The sequence below is a fragment of the Leucoraja erinacea genome, chromosome 5 (assembly GCF_028641065.1).
Source record: "Leucoraja erinacea ecotype New England chromosome 5, Leri_hhj_1, whole genome shotgun sequence".
NCBI lineage: Eukaryota > Metazoa > Chordata > Chondrichthyes > Rajiformes > Rajidae > Leucoraja > Leucoraja erinaceus.
Window position 1 is genome coordinate 84,587,503 of NC_073381.1, and position 18,949 is coordinate 84,606,451.

The 18,949-nt window shown below is 43.5% G+C and overlaps 2 protein-coding genes across 5 annotated transcripts in view; one reads left to right on the forward strand and one right to left on the reverse strand.

Annotated features, from left to right (window-relative positions):
* LOC129697502 (cullin-9) overlaps positions 1-4,599 on the forward strand; it is a 143,391-nt gene extending 138,792 nt beyond the window's left edge. For all 4 annotated transcript variants that reach the window (XM_055636136.1, XM_055636135.1, XM_055636137.1 and 1 more), the window contains exon 40: positions 3,967-4,599. In XM_055636136.1, coding sequence (XP_055492111.1) covers positions 3,967-4,147 — 181 coding nt within the window. In that variant the 3' untranslated portion in view covers positions 4,148-4,599. The remainder of the gene's footprint in view (positions 1-3,966) is intronic.
* A 2,057-nt stretch (positions 4,600-6,656) lies between these two features.
* dnph1 (2'-deoxynucleoside 5'-phosphate N-hydrolase 1) lies at positions 6,657-11,510 on the reverse strand. The gene is made up of 4 exons (XM_055636143.1): positions 11,258-11,510; positions 10,540-10,611; positions 8,900-9,010; positions 6,657-6,923 (listed from the first exon to the last, which is right to left on the reverse strand). The coding sequence occupies exons 1-4, from the start codon at positions 11,397-11,399 to the stop codon at positions 6,811-6,813; spliced, it is 438 nt and encodes a 145-aa protein (XP_055492118.1). The 5' UTR covers positions 11,400-11,510; the 3' UTR covers positions 6,657-6,810.
* Positions 11,511-18,949: the final 7,439 nt, after the last annotated feature.

Sequence of the window (18,949 nt, forward strand, 5' to 3'; positions counted from 1 at the left end):
TATTGCTAAATAACCAACAATTATGCAAAATATCACCCCTTTTAAAATTCTGGCTTTCTTAATGTACTGTGCCACTGACTTTTCTGTTAGGCTCCTGCTTCTGATGCCGATGCCCGCTGTAACATTTCCTGCTTCCTGTCTTCCCCGCTGCTAATTGCCCGCTATTCAGTGGAACAACAAAAGAAAGCAAAGGGTTCAACAGATATCTATTCAACTTCTGAGGGCTGAAAGAGTAGCTTTGATCCAGCACCCTCCATGATCTCCTGGCCACCCAACAGCTTTACTGTAGTCATTGTAGGAATTCTGGGAGCCAATTTGCACACAGTCACAAGGTAATTACCAAATAATCTGCTTTTGTTAAAATTGTGTTTTAAGTTGCAATTCTTGGTCCTGACACCAGAGTGAAATTTTTTGAATGTGTCATTGGATTTATATTCTCCTTAAACAAGTTGGCTGTTTAACCTTGTATCCCAAAGGTCAGACTCTCAGGAACACCAACCAATCTGTGTACAAATCTCTGGTGGTACGAATCTACCACAATTTAAAAATGTTAAGTAAGATTTTGGCCAAAATCAGCAGTCTTTTGGTTGCAATTTGTGATCTGATTGTCGCTGGCGAGGGTAGTATTTATTTCCCATCCCTAATTGCCCACAAGGAGGTGGTGGAAAGCTGCAGTCCTCACAACCTGCTGGGAATATCCAGGTTGGCAACTTGTGTAACTTGGAAGGGAATGTTCCCATGCACAAGATGCCCTTTCCTCCTTGGTAGTGGAGATCACAGGCTTGGCAGATGCTGCTGGATAATGGAGATGAGTAACTGTCGTCTATTTTATCGATGATGCACACTGTGATGTTTTGTTCTAGATGGTGTTGACCCACATTTGTTGTTGGAGCTACAAAAATGTATTGCGTCACACACCTGACTTGTCAAACGTAGAAGAGCTGTAGGATGTCAGGAAATAAGTCACTCACTGGCGATTACCTGCGTCTGACCTGCTCAGGTAGTCGTGGTATTTACATGCATGGACCAGCTGAGGTTCCTCTCAATAGTGACCTGCAGCACTTGATAGGGGCGACTTGGCAATGGTAATGCCACCCAAAGGCAAGGGTAGGTAGTTCATTTCTCCTGAAAGTAGAAAAAACTACAAATGTTGGAAATCTGAAAACACAGGAAATAGTGGAAACAAGGTCAAGCAGCTACTGTGGGAAGAAAACAATGTTTCAGCGCAGATATCTTTTATTAGAACTGGGAATGAAATATAAATTGCAGAGAAGGTGCCAGGAGGAATGGGTAGGACAATCGGTGACAGGGAGAGAGATCAGGTTGCACTAATGTGGAGAAAAACCTCATGGAGAATTCACTACTGAGTTTGTACAGTTGGAACATACCCAAATTGAAGAGGAGGAGTTGTCCTAATACTCATTTTAGCTTTGCTCTGGTATTTCAGGCCATGGACAGATAAATCAAAGTAGGATGGTGAATTAAAGGAATGAAGCTCAGGATCACTCGTGATGAATGAAGGTGGATGCTTGGCAAAATTAACCATCCATTCTGCTTTTGATTTCTCCACCGCAGAGGAGACCACACAGTGAGCACCAAATATAGCGCACTAGCCTAATAAAAGTGCAAGTAAATCCCTGTGTCACCTGGAAAGATTGCTGTAGTCCCGGATGATGGGAAGGGGAGAGGTGAAAGGACAGGGAGTTGCATCTCTTGCAGCTGCTGCAACAGGGCAAGTGTGTGGGGATGGAAGGATTGACCAGGGCGTTATGAAGGAGACAGTCCTTTTAAAATACTGAAAGAGGAAGGGATTATACATTAGATGACAGAATTTTGTTGAGGATGGCATAAATTGTGAAGGATGATGTGTGGAATATGGAGACTGGTGGGGTAGAAGGCGAGAACCAGGATAACTGTCCAGATGTCAGATATTGGTGCAGGAAATAGATACTTTATTTCCGTATCTCTTTTTGATGTACTTCTGTGGCATAAATGTTATTTCCTATTAGCAGCCATGTCTGAATTTTGTCTGGCTCTTGCAGCATATTGACACAGATGGGGACTGGGGACTGGGGACTGGAACATTTTCTATAGGGATGGGTGGGTGACTGTTAGTTTTTAAACTCTGCCCTTCCAGGTCTGTCTTGATGCTTTGCCAGCTGCCTTCACATTTTGGGTCATAGAAACATAGAAAATAGGTGCAGGAGTAGGCCATTCGGCCCTTCGAGCCAGCAATTCAATATGATCATGGCTGATCATCCAAAATCAGTACCCCGTTCCTGCTTTCTCCACATATCCCTTGATTCTGTTAACCCTAAGAGCTATAACTAACTCTCTTGAAAACATCCAGTGAATTTGCCTCCACTGCCTTCTGCGGCAGAGAATTCCACAGATTCACAACTCTCTGGGAGAAAAGGTTTTTCCTCATCTCAGTACTAAATGGCCTACCCCTTATTTTTAAACTGTGACCCCTGGTTCTGAATTCCCCCAATATTGGGAACATTTGTCCTGCATCTAGCCTGTCCAATCCCTTAAGAATTTTATATGTTTCTACCAGACATCCTCTCATCCTTGCAGATCCCCTAAATAAAACCGGGGTACGACTTTTACAGTGAACGGGTTGGGACGTGGGTGGTGTTGTACAACCAAGGGACCAAGTACTGACATATATGTACAAGTAAATACAGGAATGATATCACAGGACGACAAGGTGTTGAGGGATGCTTTTAGCATGCTGGCCATCATCAGTAAAAGGTGTAGACGTTGTGAAAGTTTGTTGCAGTTGCCACAATGTGAGTGACGGCATACGTACAGTTTTATGTTCTGTTTTAGTCACCCAGCTATAAGAAAGATGTCATTAAGCTGGAAAGAGTGCAGCTATACAAGGACTCCAGGGACTGACATTTATGGAGAGATTGGGCAGGCTAAAACTGTGCCTTGGAATGTGGGAGGATGAGTGATGATCTTATCGAGGTGTATAAAATCATGAGGTAATAGAGTGAATGTATGGTCTTTTTCCCAGGGTTGGTGAATCAAGAACTAGAAGGCATAAGATGAGAAAGATTTAATAGGAACCATAGAGGCAACATTTTCATAGGGTGTGAGTATATAAAATGTGCGGCCAGAGGAAGTGGTTGTTGCAGGAACACTTAAGAGATTTTTAAATAGATACATGAATGGGAAAGGTTTATCAGGCTATGGATCAAATGTGGGCAGATGAGACCAGCATAGATGGCCATGTTGGTCAGCATGGATGAGTTGGGCCGATAGGGCCAGTTTTCATGCTGCTTCACTCTTGTCTGGTTTCATTGCCTCAGTTGGTGCCTGGTAGTCCATCTGGTTATTCTTTGTCTTCACCTAGCAGTAATGGTACAACCGAGTGGTTTGCAAAGCTATTTTAGAATGCATTTAAGTGTTTACCCATTTTATTGTAAAGTTGTGCAATATATTGCCGTGGCTATAAAATTAATGAAATGTGGATATTAATTGATTTTATCCGTTCACTTATAAGAGATAGCATCAGTTTCATTGAGAGAATGTAAACTGCCATTCAGGGGTCATTATAATGTATTCTATTGTCCTGTAAAATTGTACCGATGGTCATTCAAATTTGATATCCATCTTTATCATCTACATTGTTATTCTCATTTATTATAAAGTACACTGTCGGCTGGCCCATATAGTTTTGAGGAAGATGGAATTATGATTCTTAACCTTTCAGCTTGTTTGAAACATTTTTTCAAATAAATACGAAGTTAACAGAAATGAAATATCCCTGAAACAAGAAAGCATCTTTCAGAAACAGAAAGGGGGTCCTGGATTATTTCATAGGTTCTCAACACAGAGAACCATACATATTTACAATACTGAATGCCATCCAGCCCATAGTGTCCATACCAGCACAGAAAAGCTACTTAGAACAGCCCCTAAATATTCCAAAATTATAACCACTCCTGTTTGCCACAGAGCGAAATCAGACAGCCAAACAGAGGACGAGGATGAAGAATACGAAGACGATGATGAATATGTCGCAGAATGGCATGATACGTATGATAATGAAGATATTGACGAAGATGATTTTTCAGATGAATCTGAGAATCTGGAAAGAGATTTCTTTTATCTGGAAGATGACGATGTTTATGACTAGAGAGTTGAGATTTATTTATATATATTCTGAATGAGTGGACAATTTAAGGTAAAATAAGAAATGTAACTGATTATAGTCGGATCAAATTAGCCCGATGCACTCTGATAACAGCACCCTCCACTTTTTTGTTGGGCCACCTCTGGTTAACTGGCTACTTAATTTCTTTTAAAAGCTGAATTTATTTTGGAGTTCAGATTCAAGTTTAAAAAAAATACAACAAAGGAAAAATGCTGAGGGAATTTTTTGTTACATGTATTTAACTACACTCCCTGAGAAGGGACTGAAAACCTGCTACTGAGTTGGTTGTGGGAGATGTACACTATGTTCAGCAAAGAAACGAAGGGCATCAAAGCCTGCACGTAGCTGAAAGCTTCCACCGTTTGCATAATGTTCTATCTTTGACAAATTCCAGTTATGCGAGTTATGAAAATAAAATACTTCCAATGTATAAACTTGTACTCTCTTCCTCCTTATCCATTTTTTATTTAATCAAATAAAATGTAATTGCTCCCCACACTGTCTCAATATGAAAAATCACCCCTTTTTAACCTCAACATTCTGCCACCTTCTGTTTGCAGATTTTAAAATTCTTGTTTTACTAATTCATCCAAGGCCTTCCTAAGCACACCTGCGATTTCAGCTTGACTCATGTCAGCTCACTCTTATGAATCTGTTATTGAACCACCACTGAACTTTAATGCTACGTTCATCCAAGCACTCCCACTGCAACCCATTCACCGGTGGGATTGTTTCCTGAATCTCTTCAGCTTGCTATCTCTTTGCTTTAGCAACAAAGCTCAAGTCACACACGGGGGAGCCGTCCTGTATGGGTATGGCTGCCCAGCCTGCAGCTGTCTGTTTTTTCACCTCTTTTTTTTAAATTTTTAGTGAGTTAAAGTGTTTTGTTTTTGGAGGTGTAGTCTTTTTTATGTGGGGGGTGGGGGGGTGGGAAGGGGGAAACTGCTTTTCAGGCACCCTCCCTGGTCGGAGAGGCGGCTTTCCTCCAAGCAGCACCTTCGACCCGTCCTCAAGGCCTACCAGCGGGCCTGGAGCGGTGTTTCCTGAGGGGACCTGCCAGAACCGCGGCTTCGGCGGCGGCACAGCGTTATCGCGGAGCGGGCGATGTCTTGGCTGGGTCGCCGCGCTGGAGCTCAGGTATGCTGGGACCGCCGATGAAACATCGCGGGTCTGTGGAGCGGCCAGCTGCAGCGCTGAACTTTACATCGGGAGCCTGGGATCTCTTGCCGAGATCGCCAGTGGTGGAGCTCATCCAGCGCGGCCTTGTTGTCTCGGGTAAGGAAGCGGCCGCTCCAGGTACCCAAGCCGCTGAGAGGATTCTCCCGACGCTGGAGCACCATCAACCGGCGAGAAGGACCTGGAACATTGGGCCTCCGTAAAGGTGACTGCGGAGGCCTCAATAGGCCTGACTATGGGTGGACATGGGGATGGGGACTGGACTTTGTGCCTTCCCTCATAATGGGGAACCATTGTGGGGGGATGTTTTTATGTTTAAATTTCTTTATTATTGTTATGTTGTATTCTTTTTAATGTGCTGCAATGGCAATCCGCATTTCACTACACCAATTGGTGTGTGTGACAAATAAAGAACCTTTGAACCTTTGAAATCTCAAGTCACCTCAGCATTCCTTTTTTTTAATGTAAAAAAAATCCCTTTTAAAAGCAAGTTGAAGTGTTTTGAATATTATGATATTTCCAAAGGAGAAAATTCCAATAATCTCTGGTGACAGATCTTACATTAAATTTTAATGTTACCAACTTCTTAAACACCCTCAAGTTTTTCTCAAAGGGTAAATGGTTGATGTTTTGGGTGATTCCAAACCAGAGGAAAATAGTTAACAGTTAGAATTGGGAGCAGAGTGAACTTCCAGAAACCCATATTGTCTTTATTCTATAACACAATTATATCATCCGCAGTTTTGTGCTCATGTATTCTCTTAGCTTCTCTTAGCTTCAGTTTAGTTTTCCAACAACATGAAATCAGGACTTGAAATGTGGCCCAATATTCCATATCATAATCAGTTCACTCCGGTACTTCAATTGCATTATTCTCTACTTTGTGCCCTCCCAACGGGGATTTTTTTTTAATGTTGCATTTACAATGTTGCTCTGTTGTGTCTTGCATCTTTGATAAATCCACTCCCAGTCCCCAAACCCCAAATCCATCCCAAATTAGTCACCATGTTTGGCCAAGTTACAAAAGTAAATTCAAATTAACATTTAACTGAAATGCTCAGGGATGTGGTAGGTGCAATAAGGGCAATTGCTTAAAATACATCTTGCTTCCTTTGATCTTCCCCTTTCAATAATCCCAACAACTCAAACAGAAGGATTTAAATTTGACTGAACAATACTTGAAAATCAGCTATTCTTAATTTGTAATTTCAGGACTCTTTAAAAGTCTGAAGTTATGTTGGTAATGTGAGCTATCCAGTGTTGTCCACTACAGAGAAAATAAACTTAAACCAGGAGGTGAAATCACACGCAGCTCTTCTATTTTAACCGAAACACAAATTGTCGTCCAGACATCTTGTATTTTAATTCAAGGGATTTACGTGCATGTAAGTACAAAGCACAAACAGTTAACATGATGCACATAGGGCTTCCTATTTTAGTAATTGTAGTACGCTGTGCTTTATCCATGCCTATAGCTGTTGCTCAAAATATTCTTGTATGACTATTTCCACTTTCTCCTCTGAATAATCCTTCACATGGATGTTTTTTCCATTCGCTGCTCCTCGAATCATTGCGGAAAGAGCTAGAAAACAAATTATTCAATAAATCACTGGTCAACACCCAGGTTGATGAGGTATTAAGAGGTTCCGGTCAGAAAAATGTGGACATACACCAAGTAGAGGCAAGTGGGATCAAGCAAGTCTTTGAGGAGCACAAGGGATTTAGGAGTTTACTGGAGAAAATAAGGAGCGCAAAACAGGTATACAAGATATTACTGACAGATAAGGTAAACGAGAATCCCAAAAGATTCCGAGCATAAAGAAGAAACGGGTAAGTATATCCCTTTAAGGATCAAAGTGGTAATTTATGTGGAGCCGCAGGAGCTAGGCAAGGTCTTACATGACTACCTAAAACTTTTCCTGATAAATGTCCAAATGTTGTTATTGTACCTGCCATAACTATTATCTCTGGCCACCTGTTCCATATACATATCAACCTTTATGTGAAAAAGTTGTCCCTCAGGATTCTCTCTCACCATAAACCCATGATCTACATTGAGAAAAAGACTGTATTTACACGGTCTAATCCACAAGATTGTATATATCTCCAAGATCACTCCTTACCCTTCTGCACTCCAAGGAAAATTGTCCTATCCTGCCCAACCTCTCCCCATAGCTCAGGCCTTTGGGTCCTGGCCACATCCTCAAATCTCCACTGCTCTTTTTCCAGCTTAATGGTATCTTTCCTATAGCAGGGAATCCTCATAATGCACTCAAACCTTTCCTGTGTTGTCTAGTGCGTTTTAGGTATAAAAGTGACCATAATTTAAAAGTAATTTAAAAGTGAACACCAGCATAGCATAAGTGTTACAATCCCACAAATATAGAACTTATATTTGAATTGAAACAAAGAAACAGTCTATACCCACTACTCATATTTCCCAACCACTATGAGGACGTGGCTCATGAAGGCTGCTTGCTTGGATTTCGCAATATATGTTGTACTTGGGAGGTTGAATGTGAGGGGAAAGTACATAGTTCATGGTAAGACCTTTCACAGCATTGATGGACAGAGGGATCTCATCTGTAAATAGCAAAGCAAATGGATAGAGTGGTAAAGAAGGCATAGGGTATGCTTTCCGTCATCAGTTGGAGTGTAAGTCAGAAAGTCATGATGCTGCTTTATAGGACTTCAGTTAGGCCGCTGTTGGAGAATTACATATAGCTCTGGCCGCCCCAATACAGGAATGATATGGAGGCTTTGGAAAGGGTGCAGTAGAGATTTACCAGAATGCTGCCTGGATTAGAGAGTACTAGCTATAAGTAGAGGTTGGAAATTGTGGATTGTTTTCCTTGAAGCATCAAGTTGAGGAGAAACCAAATAGAAATATATTAAAGTATGAGAGGAATCGATAGAGTAGACAATCAGAATCTCTTTCATGTAAAAGACTAGAGGGACAGGTTTATAATTTAAGGAAATTGCGCAGGGTATGTTTTTTCTACACAGAAAATGGTAGTTGTCTGGAACATGCTGCCAGGATTGATAGTGGAGGCAGATACGATAATAGCATTGAAGAGGCTTTTAGATTGGCAGATGGATATGCAGGAAAGAGATGGATATGAATCACATGCCGGCAGAGGAGTTTAACTTGGCATGTTCAGTACAGATAGTGACATGGGGTCTGTTCCTGTGCTTTTGTTCATTACATGTATATTATTTCCAGACAGTTTCCTCAGCACGCAAAACAGATTAGTTCTAGATATTGTAGTTCTATATTAGTACAATATTAATACAAATTCAATTAATACCAATTTAAACATTCCAGTTCACCTTTCAGCATCAGAACTTGTAATCCAAATTAGTAAAACTTGAGAATAAACATATATCCTCTGTAGTGCATTTTTTCCAAGAAAATAAGATTATAAAGCAAGAGGGATGGGAAAGTACTTGATATACTTGAGAAAATACATTTGGAATTTAACTTGATGTTGTGTTTTAAGCAGAGCAAAGTGCTCAGACCCTAGGTTTGTTTAGACTCTTTGCAATTCAGGTACGCACCATAGGTTGACGGCGTCCGGAACAGGCACAGAATCTTCTTATTCATGGCCAGAGCTCTCCCAATTTCATAACCAACACCCAAAGAAGGTTGAGTGACCTCTGCCACAATCACTACCGAGGGGAAAGAGATTTGATTACATTATTCAAAACAAGATAAAAAATATCTTCCTTTTCATGGCTGCTAAGATGTGCAAACAAGGACGTTGTTAGTTTGGACCTGGATGTATATCAAAATAACTTGCCTCAGTCATGACAATAATAGGGTTACCCATTGAAACTTTAACAAGTACTCAGATAGAGAAAAAGAGGCTGTTACTGAAGTTTACAGACAACAGTAACTTAGAGTATATAATCTGTGAATTAGTGCAATCAGTGTTTCAGCAAGTGGACAAAATCTTGGAAAACATATTCAGTGTGGGATATACAAGATCGCCTGCTTTGATCAAGGAAGGTAGGTGACAACATTCTGTACATCATGAAAATCAGGGGAGCAAACACATATGGAGCAGATGTACACAAATCTTAATTAAAATCCAGTGAAGACATCAGTAGAGCACTGAAAATAAAATTTGGGGGGGGGGGATATCATCAGATTTAAGAAAGAAAATCATGTTTACCAAATTATTTGAGGGTTTTTTGGGCTATAACTTGCAGAATTGAGGCCAACTAGTACTTTGAAATGGTGCCACACAAAAGATTGTTACACAAAATTGGAGGGCAGAGGAGGTAAAGTACGAGTGAAATGACAGACAATCAGATGGTCATTTTTGGATTGTGTGGCTCTATCTAGTGGGGTACTGCTGGATCAGAGCTGGGGTACTGCTGGATCAGAGCTGAGGTCCTAGCTCTTTACAATCTTCAATGTTTTTGATGAGGGTGATCCAGTGTAATGTATTCAGGTTTGTTGATGCTACAATGCTGGCTGATAGCATAGGCTGTGAAGAGGATATGAGGGGACATATCCAGATTAAATGAATGGGCAATGACATGGCAGATTAAATAAGGTGTAAAAAATTATTAGATCATCCACTTTAGGAATAAGACTAAAATGGAATAATGATTTCAAAATAACACGGGTAAAGGTGTTGCTTTTCAGCAGATGTCTTTCAATGTCTTTGTGCATGATTAACGCAGTACAGCAAGCAATAAGGGAAATGATTTGATGGCCTTTGGTACAAAAGTAACATTTTTTGGCCTTTGGTACATGAGCAGTAACATTTATTCAATTTAAAAAAAACGAAGTGTTGGAATAATATAAAGGATATTTTTTTCCTAAATGTCACAACCAACACAAAGTTCTGAATTGCCTACTCCTGCTTCTTTATCTTCTGTTAAAACATAATGCAGGCCATGGTTGAATTGGATCCAACTCACCGGAGAAACGGTGTTCATGTTCTTTTATTCAGAAGTAAACACCGCCACCCTTAAGTACAGAAAACAGAAACCGGTGCTACTCAGAATTAGGAAGCAACATTTGCATTGGCTAACAGCAAGATGTGCTGGTAGGTTCACTTTTTAAGTTGTGACATTAGGCTTCTGCTAGTCTCTCCACATAAATTAAGAATTAAATATCTCAACAGTTTAAGGGTTGATTTTTGAAATGAATGCATCCGCAGCTTCCGAGTGCATCTCGGACTCACCGTCAGCCTCCCGCAGCCATTGCAAATCTCTATCGTGGATGTGTTTATCATCAACTTGCATTCCACCCTCCCCTGTGAAACAAGCAGAAATGAAATGAATCCTCGCTGATGACGTGCACCTGGGACGATGGCAGCTCCGGCAACAACGTGCCCGGGCTCGATCAGTGCGGCAGTGTCACAAGTAGGAGATGCCAAACACAACCATTCAGTCTGTATGAGGTGAGTGTTGCACCATGGACGAGTTGGTTTGGTCTGTCAGCAACTATCCTCCGACAGACGTGAGGATGTTTTTTTGGGGGAAACTCAACTTTTTTGGCAGGTGAGGGAGGTTCAGCGGACCGGGCAGCACCGGTGGACCCACGTCGTTTGGATTCGGGATCCTTCAGACTGATGCGTTTACCATCAGTTTTCAATTCCAGTGGCACCACTCACGACGGTGCGACCCGCTGACTTCTGCCAACGCTTTTCCTCAGCTGAGGAATGGCCAATCCTCCACCCTCCCCTCCCCTCACCTGTGGCCGGGTGCTCTCTATCCCCCTCCTCCATATCGGACCGGGAAGGAGTCTCCACCTCCCCCCCGCACCCACACCTCCACCCCGGGTCCGGAGGGTGCCTTCTCTCCCCCGGGAGGGAGTGAGGGAGTGAGGGAGCCTCCCACCAGCCCGACCCCGACCCCGGAGCCGCGGCCCCCGCGCGTTTGCAAACTCTGCACCGGGACCTTTGTCGCTGAGCTCGGGGCGGCCGACGTGCTCGGTGAGAACTTGGCCGAATCTCTTCAAATGTCCGATGATCCTGGAGTAAATGCCCGCGTCCCCTCGCCCTCCTCGGATGCTGCCGCAGAAGTAAATGCGGAGACTCATGGCCGCTTCCCGCTGCAATGTGGTTGGTGCCCCCGGGTTGGGGAGCTGTTGGGCGGGGACAGTCCGCGAAGCGCGCCGCTGACCCCGCGTTACTCTTTAACTTGCTGCTGGTGTTAAAACGAGACCAATAAAGAGTCGGCCTCCCCTCCCCACCGCCAAACATTCCTCGTTGCAGCCTTTGCACTTTTCTTTATCTGAACTCTAACGTTGTAACTGCCAAATATCATAGAGCGGAGCTTTGGTAATGTAACCACTGTATTCTGCATTCCGGGTTTTTGTTCTTTTGCACAGGAAGTTGTACTGGTATCTCGCTTGGTTTTACTCAAAGATCTTATAGCGATCTTTGGTTTTACTCGTGGCTGGTAGGATTTGACTGGATAGCACACAAAATTTATTCACTGGAAACAAGGAACTGCAGATGCCAGACTTTCACTATATTTCCGTATACACCACAACTGTAAACAATACCAATGAACGTATAACATCTGTTTCTGACAAAGTAGTCGCTTCAAAAGGGAGAAGCAACAGGCACATTGGATGACAGTTTTGTAGAACAGCTCCATTCAGTCTGCGGAGGCAACCCGGAGCTTCCAGTCTTTGAGCATCATTGGAACAGCACACTTGGGTTCTGCCTTCGGTCGAGCCAAGCTGCAATGCAGTCGGATAGAATGCTCTCACTGGTGGATCTGTAGAAATTGGCAACACTCAAAGGGATGACTGCAGATGCTGGAATTTTGAAAACAAACTGCTGGAGGAACTGAGCAGCTGTGGAGGGAAATGGACAGACGGTGTTTGTGGAATTCCCTGCCACAGAGGGCAGTGGAGGCCAAATCACTGGATGGATTTAAGAGAGAGTTAGATAGAGCTCTACGGGCTAATGGAATCAACGGATATGAGGAGAAGGCAGGCACGGGTTATTGATTGGGGACAATCAGCCATGATCACAATGAATGGCGGTGCTGGGTCGAAGAATGGCCTCTTCCTGCACCTATTTTCTATGTTTCTATGTTTGGGTTGGCACTCTTCAATCGCTCCACAGTAGCTGCACTTACTCTGAGGAATTAGAGGAGTCAGTATGTCGGAAATGTCATCTGTTCCATATCTCTCCACAGATACTGACTTGCCACATGATGAAAACACTCAAGGGTCAGGCAACATCTGTTGAAAGAAATACAGACCAAGTGACTGCAAATGATGTCATCTAGAACAAAAAAACAAACTGATGGCCTTTACCTCTATAGATGCTGCCTGATCCAGAGAGTTCCTTCAGCAATTTGTTTTTGGCCATAAAGTCGTGGAAACAGGCCCTTCAGCTCCATTTGCCCACACCGACCCATCTACACCAGCCCCACGCCTGCATTTGGCCTATATCCTCTAAACCTGTCCTATCCATGTACCTGTCTAATTGTTTCATAAACTTTACAATAGACCCTGCCTCAATTACCTCCTCTGGCAGATAGTTCCATACACAGACCCCACTTTGTGTGGAAAAAGTGACCCCTCAGATTCCTATTAAAAAAATTCCCCCTTCACTTTAAACCTATGTCCTCTGGTTCTTGATTCCCCTACTCTGGGCAACAGACTCTGTCTGTCTATGCAATCTATTCCTCTTCTGATTTTATACACCTCTATAAGATCACCTCTCCTCCTGCACAGAATAGAGGCCCAGCCTGCTCAACCTCTCCCTGTAGCTCAGGTCCTCCAGTCCTGGCAACATCCTCGTAAATCTTCTCTGTACCATTTCCAACGACAACATCTTTCTTGTAACATGGTGTCCATAACTGAACACAATGCTCTATATGCGACCTTACCAACTTCTTCTATAACTTCAACATAACCTCCCAACTTCTATATTTAATACTCCAACAGATGAAGGCTAATGTGCCAAAATACTTTGACCATCTTATCTGCCTGTGATGCCACCCTCAAGGAACTATGTACCTGCACTCCTAGAACCCTCTGCTCTACCGTTGACTGTGTAGGTCCTGCCCATGTTAGGCTTTCCAAAATCTCACATTTCTCTACTAAATTCCTCAGCCCACCTGGCCAACTGATCAAGATCTTGCTGCAATTTTTAATTTAAATCTTTTTATTTGAATTTTTGAATTTCACAGCAATTTGCATACATACAATGATACAGACAGTGATAGTCAGGACATAATTGTACAACAGTATGTAAACGACCCTCAAAACCCTCACCCTTACCCACCCTCGATCCACCCGAATCAGGTCGGGACCAAACGGGGACAAACAACACTCACATACGTACACATCCACACAAATACAATTAACAAAACGAAAAAACGAAAAAAGAAAAAAAAAGTGTGGGGAGGGAGAGGGGAGGGGGGGGGTTGAGGGGATAGCAGCTGCAATAAGACAGAGCAGTGATAGAAGGCACTCAGTCCTCTTCCGAGTCTGGAAACAAGTTGAGAGAGTTAACAAGTTCCAGGAAAGGGTTCCATGTATCTAGGAATGTCTTGGTAGAGCCTTTGAGAGAGAACCTAAGTTTTTCAAGCTTTAAGTTGTAGGGCACCTCCTTGATCCAGCGGGCGTGTGTTGGGGGACAGGTAAGCCTCCAATTAAGCAAGATCAGTCTCCGGGCTAACAAGGTTGTAAAAGCCAGGACCCGCTTCAACGCAACAAAGAGGTTGGTGTTGGGAGGAATACCAAAAATAGCTGACAGTGGGTTTGGAGGAATAGTCTGGCCATAGGCTCTGCAATTTTGCTGCAATTTTTGACATCTATCTTCATTATCTGTAATACCGCCCACTTTTGTATGATCTGCAAACTTGCTAATATTGCCAAGTAAGTTCTCATCCAAATTATTGATATAAATGACAAATAGTAATGGGGCCCATCACCGAACCCTGAGGCACACAACTAGTCATAGGCCTCCAGTTTGAGAAGCAACCTTCCAACATTACACTCTGCTTCCTTCCATGAAGCCAATTTCTATCCGTTCAGCTATCTCTCCATAGATCCCATACGATCTAACCTTCCTGAGCAGCATACAATGGGGAGCCTTGTTGAATGTTTTTCTGAAGTTCATATATACATCTAAAGCTCTGCCCTCAATAACCTTTTTGGTCACATCTTGAAAAAACTGAGATTTGTGAGACACCAACTCCATGTAAAAAACCATGCTGGCTCTCCCGAATCACCCCTTGTCCATCTAAATGCATGTATATCCTATCATTCAGAATACTCTATACTAGTAACTTTCCAATGGTTATAGCTCACAGCCTTTCCCCTGCAGCTCCTCTTGAATAGAGGCAGCATTTGCCATCCTCCAGTCTTCCGGCACCTCTCCTGTATTTAATGACAACTCATAAATTTCAGCCAGTGCTTCCACAATTTCCCATCTGGTTTTCCAGTGTCCTCGGATATATCTGATCCAATCCAGGAGAATTGTCTACCTTCAGCGTCAGAGAGGACCTTCAGCACCTCTTCGACCGTAATACTGACTGACTGCCCTCAAGCCACTTCCATTGACTGACCCCAGTTCCTCAGTCCTTCATGGTAAAAACCGAGGAGAAATGCTCATTGAGGACCTTGCCCACCTCACGTGGCTCCACACAGTTGACTGTTTTGATTCCTGAGGGCTCCTACTGCTCTAGTTCCCTTTTCCCCTTTATGTAGTTAATATTTGTTGGGGCGTTTCATTTCAGTTACCTTCCAGTTGCAGAGAGGATGAGAACAATATCTCAGACTGACCAAATGACTTAATGTGGTAGTTAGGTCATACTTTTTCCTTCTTTGCTTATAATCTTGCTTAATAATGAGGCTGTGGGACCTACCGTGCAAACCAGACCATACAAGTAGAAAAAGAAAACGGAGGCAAGGTAATAAGAAGCGGAAAAGACAGAATGAGTGAAAAAAATTAAAGTTGTAGATTTGTAACAATGCAGGAGGCCACAGACTGACGGTCAGAGTGGGTAAGGATGGAGAATTGAAGTTGCAAGCATCAGGAAACTCAGAACTAGTTCAGGCTGAATACAGATGTACGGCAAAGTGATCATCCAATCTGTGTTTGTTCTCTCCATTGTGGTCGAGGCCACATGGTCAACACACTAGAGTGTCATAATTGTCAGTGACTAGTCCGCCTTGGCCTACTTGATCTCCCGGTTACCAAACACTTTAACTCCCTTTCCCATTCCTATACTAACCTTTCGGTCCTGGGCCTCTTCTACTGTCAGAGTGAGGCCAAATGCAAATTGGAGGCACAGCACCTTATAGTTCGCTTGGGCAGCTTACAACGCAGCAGTATGAATATTGATTTATCTAACTTCAAGTAACTCTTGCATCGCCTCTCTCTCCGTCCCTCACCCACCCTACTCGTCACACTAGTTTCACTGTCGTCCTGCTGAGTTTCACTGTTTGAATTACTCGTTATCACCTCGGTTCACATTCCTCGGTTTCATCTCCCTGATTCTCAGTTTGAAGAAGGGTCTTGACCCAAAATGTCACCTATTCCTTTTCTCCCGAGATAAGTTACTCCAGCTTTTTGTGTCTATCTTTAGTGAATAGCTACTTCACTTGGAAAGACGTTTCTGTGTCGCTTGATGGTGGGAAGGGACAGGTATTGCATGGAAAATGTTATGAGATGGAGATTGATAGGTCGGGACAGGAACTAACATTTTAAAACCAAATTTTCAGTTGGAGTATTGTGTTCAGTTCTGGGCACATGTTATAGGAAAGATGTCATGTTGTAAAGGGTAGAGAGAAGATTTACGAGGATGTTGCCAGGGCTAGAGGGTCTGAGCTATAGGGAGAGGTTGAGTAGGATGAGGCTCTATTCCTTGGAGGGCAGTAGAATGAGGGATGATCTTATTGAGGTGTATCAAATCATGAGAAAAATAGATGTTGAAAGGTAAAAGATTGAACAGGAATCTGAGGGGTAACTTTTTCACACAAGGGGTGGTGGGTGTATGAAACGAGCAGCCAGTGGAGGTAGTTGAGGCAGGGACTATCCCGATGTGTAAGAAACAGTTAAACAGGTCCATGGATATGACAGGTTTGGAGGGGTATGGACCAAATGCGAGCAGGTGGGACTAGTGATGTAGCTGGGACATGTTGGCCAGTGTGGGCAGGTTGGGCTGAAGTGCCTGCTTCCACACTATGTTTAAGACAGAACTGCAGATGCTGGAAAAATCGAAGGTAGACAAAAATGCTGGAGAAATTCAACGGGTGAGGCAGCATCTATGGAGCGAAGGAATAGGTGACGTTTCGGGTCGAGACCCTTCTTCAGACTTCCACACTATGGTCACAGTGGTGCAACGGTAGAGTTGCTGCCAGTGCTCGCAGCGCCAGAGACCCAGGTTCGATCCCGACTATGGGTGCTGTCTGTACGGAGTTAATACCTTCTCCCCGTGAGCTGCGTGGGTTTTCTCCGAGATCTTCGGTTTCCTCCCACACACCAAAGATGTGCAGTTCTGTAGGTTAATTGGCTTAGTGTATGTGTAAATTGTCCCATCGTGTGTGTAGGATACTGTTAATGTGCGGGGATCGCTGGTTGGCGCGGACCCGGTGGGCTGTATCTCTAAACTAAAGTAAACAAATATTGAAATCTGGAGCATTTGTACACTGTGCAGTCTTATCCTGTGGTTATCCAGGATCCCCTCCATTGCTTGACATAATTGTGTTGGCCACACTGGCGCGCGCATGTTTCCGCACTGTAACCTCTCACTCTATGACGCAAAGATCTTATAGCGGAGCAAGATGGCCTACTCCTACGCAAAACACGTAGTGCGGTCATGGGCAGATTCATGGGTGATTATAGGACCCATTTTAGCAACCAGTCTCCGCCATCTTGTTCCGCCATCTTGCTTCCGGCCAAAGATCGGATCTTTGCTTCCGCCTCCGCTCTCGTATCTTCACTTTGGTCTTTGACTTGGACCATGCCATCCACATCTACCAGTGTTGCCTACTGCTCTGCGGTAAATTGTTCCAATCGCCAATGTTCCTGCCACAGCGTGCAGGGAGCCTGGCCCGGATCAGCACGGCCAAGACACCAGAGTGAAGTTGCGGGGAGGTTTACAACGTTTAAGGGTCAACCCCAGGAAGGCTGCTGGACCAGATGGCATCCCAGGGAGGGTATTGCGGGACTGTGCAGACCAGTTAGCGGAGGTTTTTAGCGACATCTTTAACCTCTCTCTGTCAACGTGCACTGTCCCTAAATGCTTCAAGACTGCTACTATCGTGCCTGTACCCAAAAAAACATCTATTACCAGCTTGAATGACTATAGACCTGTTGCTCTCACTTCAACGGTGATGAAGTGTTTTGAACGGCTGGTCCTGGCCCACATTAAGTCCTCACTCCCATCCACCCTGGATCAGCATCAGTTTGCATATAGAGCTAATAGGTCAACGGAGGATGCCATCAACATAGCTCTACATTCTGCACTGACACATCTGGAGCGCCCTGGCTCATATGTGAGGATGTTATTTGTAGATTTTAGTTCTGCATTTAATACCATCATCCCCAGCAGAATGGTGGACAAACTGTCTGATCTGGGTGTTAATGCCAACACATGCAGATGGATTAAGGACTTCTTAACAGACCGCCCACAGACTGTCAGGATGGGGTCCAATTACTCCCCAGTCCTGACGCTTAGCACAGGAGCGCCACAAGGTTGTGTGCTGAGTCCCATCTTGTATACAATATACACAACAACGACGAGTCTGCCTACAGAGATAAAGCCCAAAAACTGACTTGTGTATCAAAAACAACCTGGTACTCAACCCATCAAAGACAAAAGAACTGGTCGTTGACTTCAGGAGGAAGAAAAGAGAGGAACCTGCTCCTTTATTCATCAAAGGAAACATGGTGGAGAGAGTCACTGGCTTTAAGTTCCTGGGAATAAACATCTCCCAGGACCTCAAATGGCAAATGAACACCGTCACTCTCGTGAAGAAGTCACATCAGCGGTTGTATTTCCTGAGGTCTCTGCGGAGAGCAAACGTCTCACAGCCGCTGCTGCTGTCCTTCTACCGATGCGCCGTGGAAAGTATCCTCTCCTATGGCATCCTGGTGTGGTTTGCTAGCTGCACTGTGGCTGAGAGGAGGGCGCTGCAGAGAGTTATAAAAACTGCACAGAGCATTACAAACGCTCAACTGCCCTCCTTGGATGATATATACAGGGCCCGATGCTTGCGCCGGGCCACAAACATCAAGCAGGACACATCACACCCTGCCAATCACCTTTTCACTCTGCTACCCTCTGGGAGGCAATTCGGGTCTCTGAAAGCTCGCACCGGTAGACTAAAAAATAGTTTCTACCCATGTGCGATAAAATAACTTAATTCCAACAGAGAACACTGGGGAAGCAAAATGTAATTCCAAGAAATGCAACATTCTTTTAAAATTCTTTTTAAATACTTATTTATTATTTTTACTAATAAGTGTACATATGTGTCAATGGTTGTCGTGTTTGTATTTTTTAACCGGAGGAGATACAATGGAATTTTGTTGCACAGTATTGTGCAATGACAATAAATGTATTCATTCATTCATTATTTAATGTCCCTTGTCTAATCTGAAAAGTTCATCA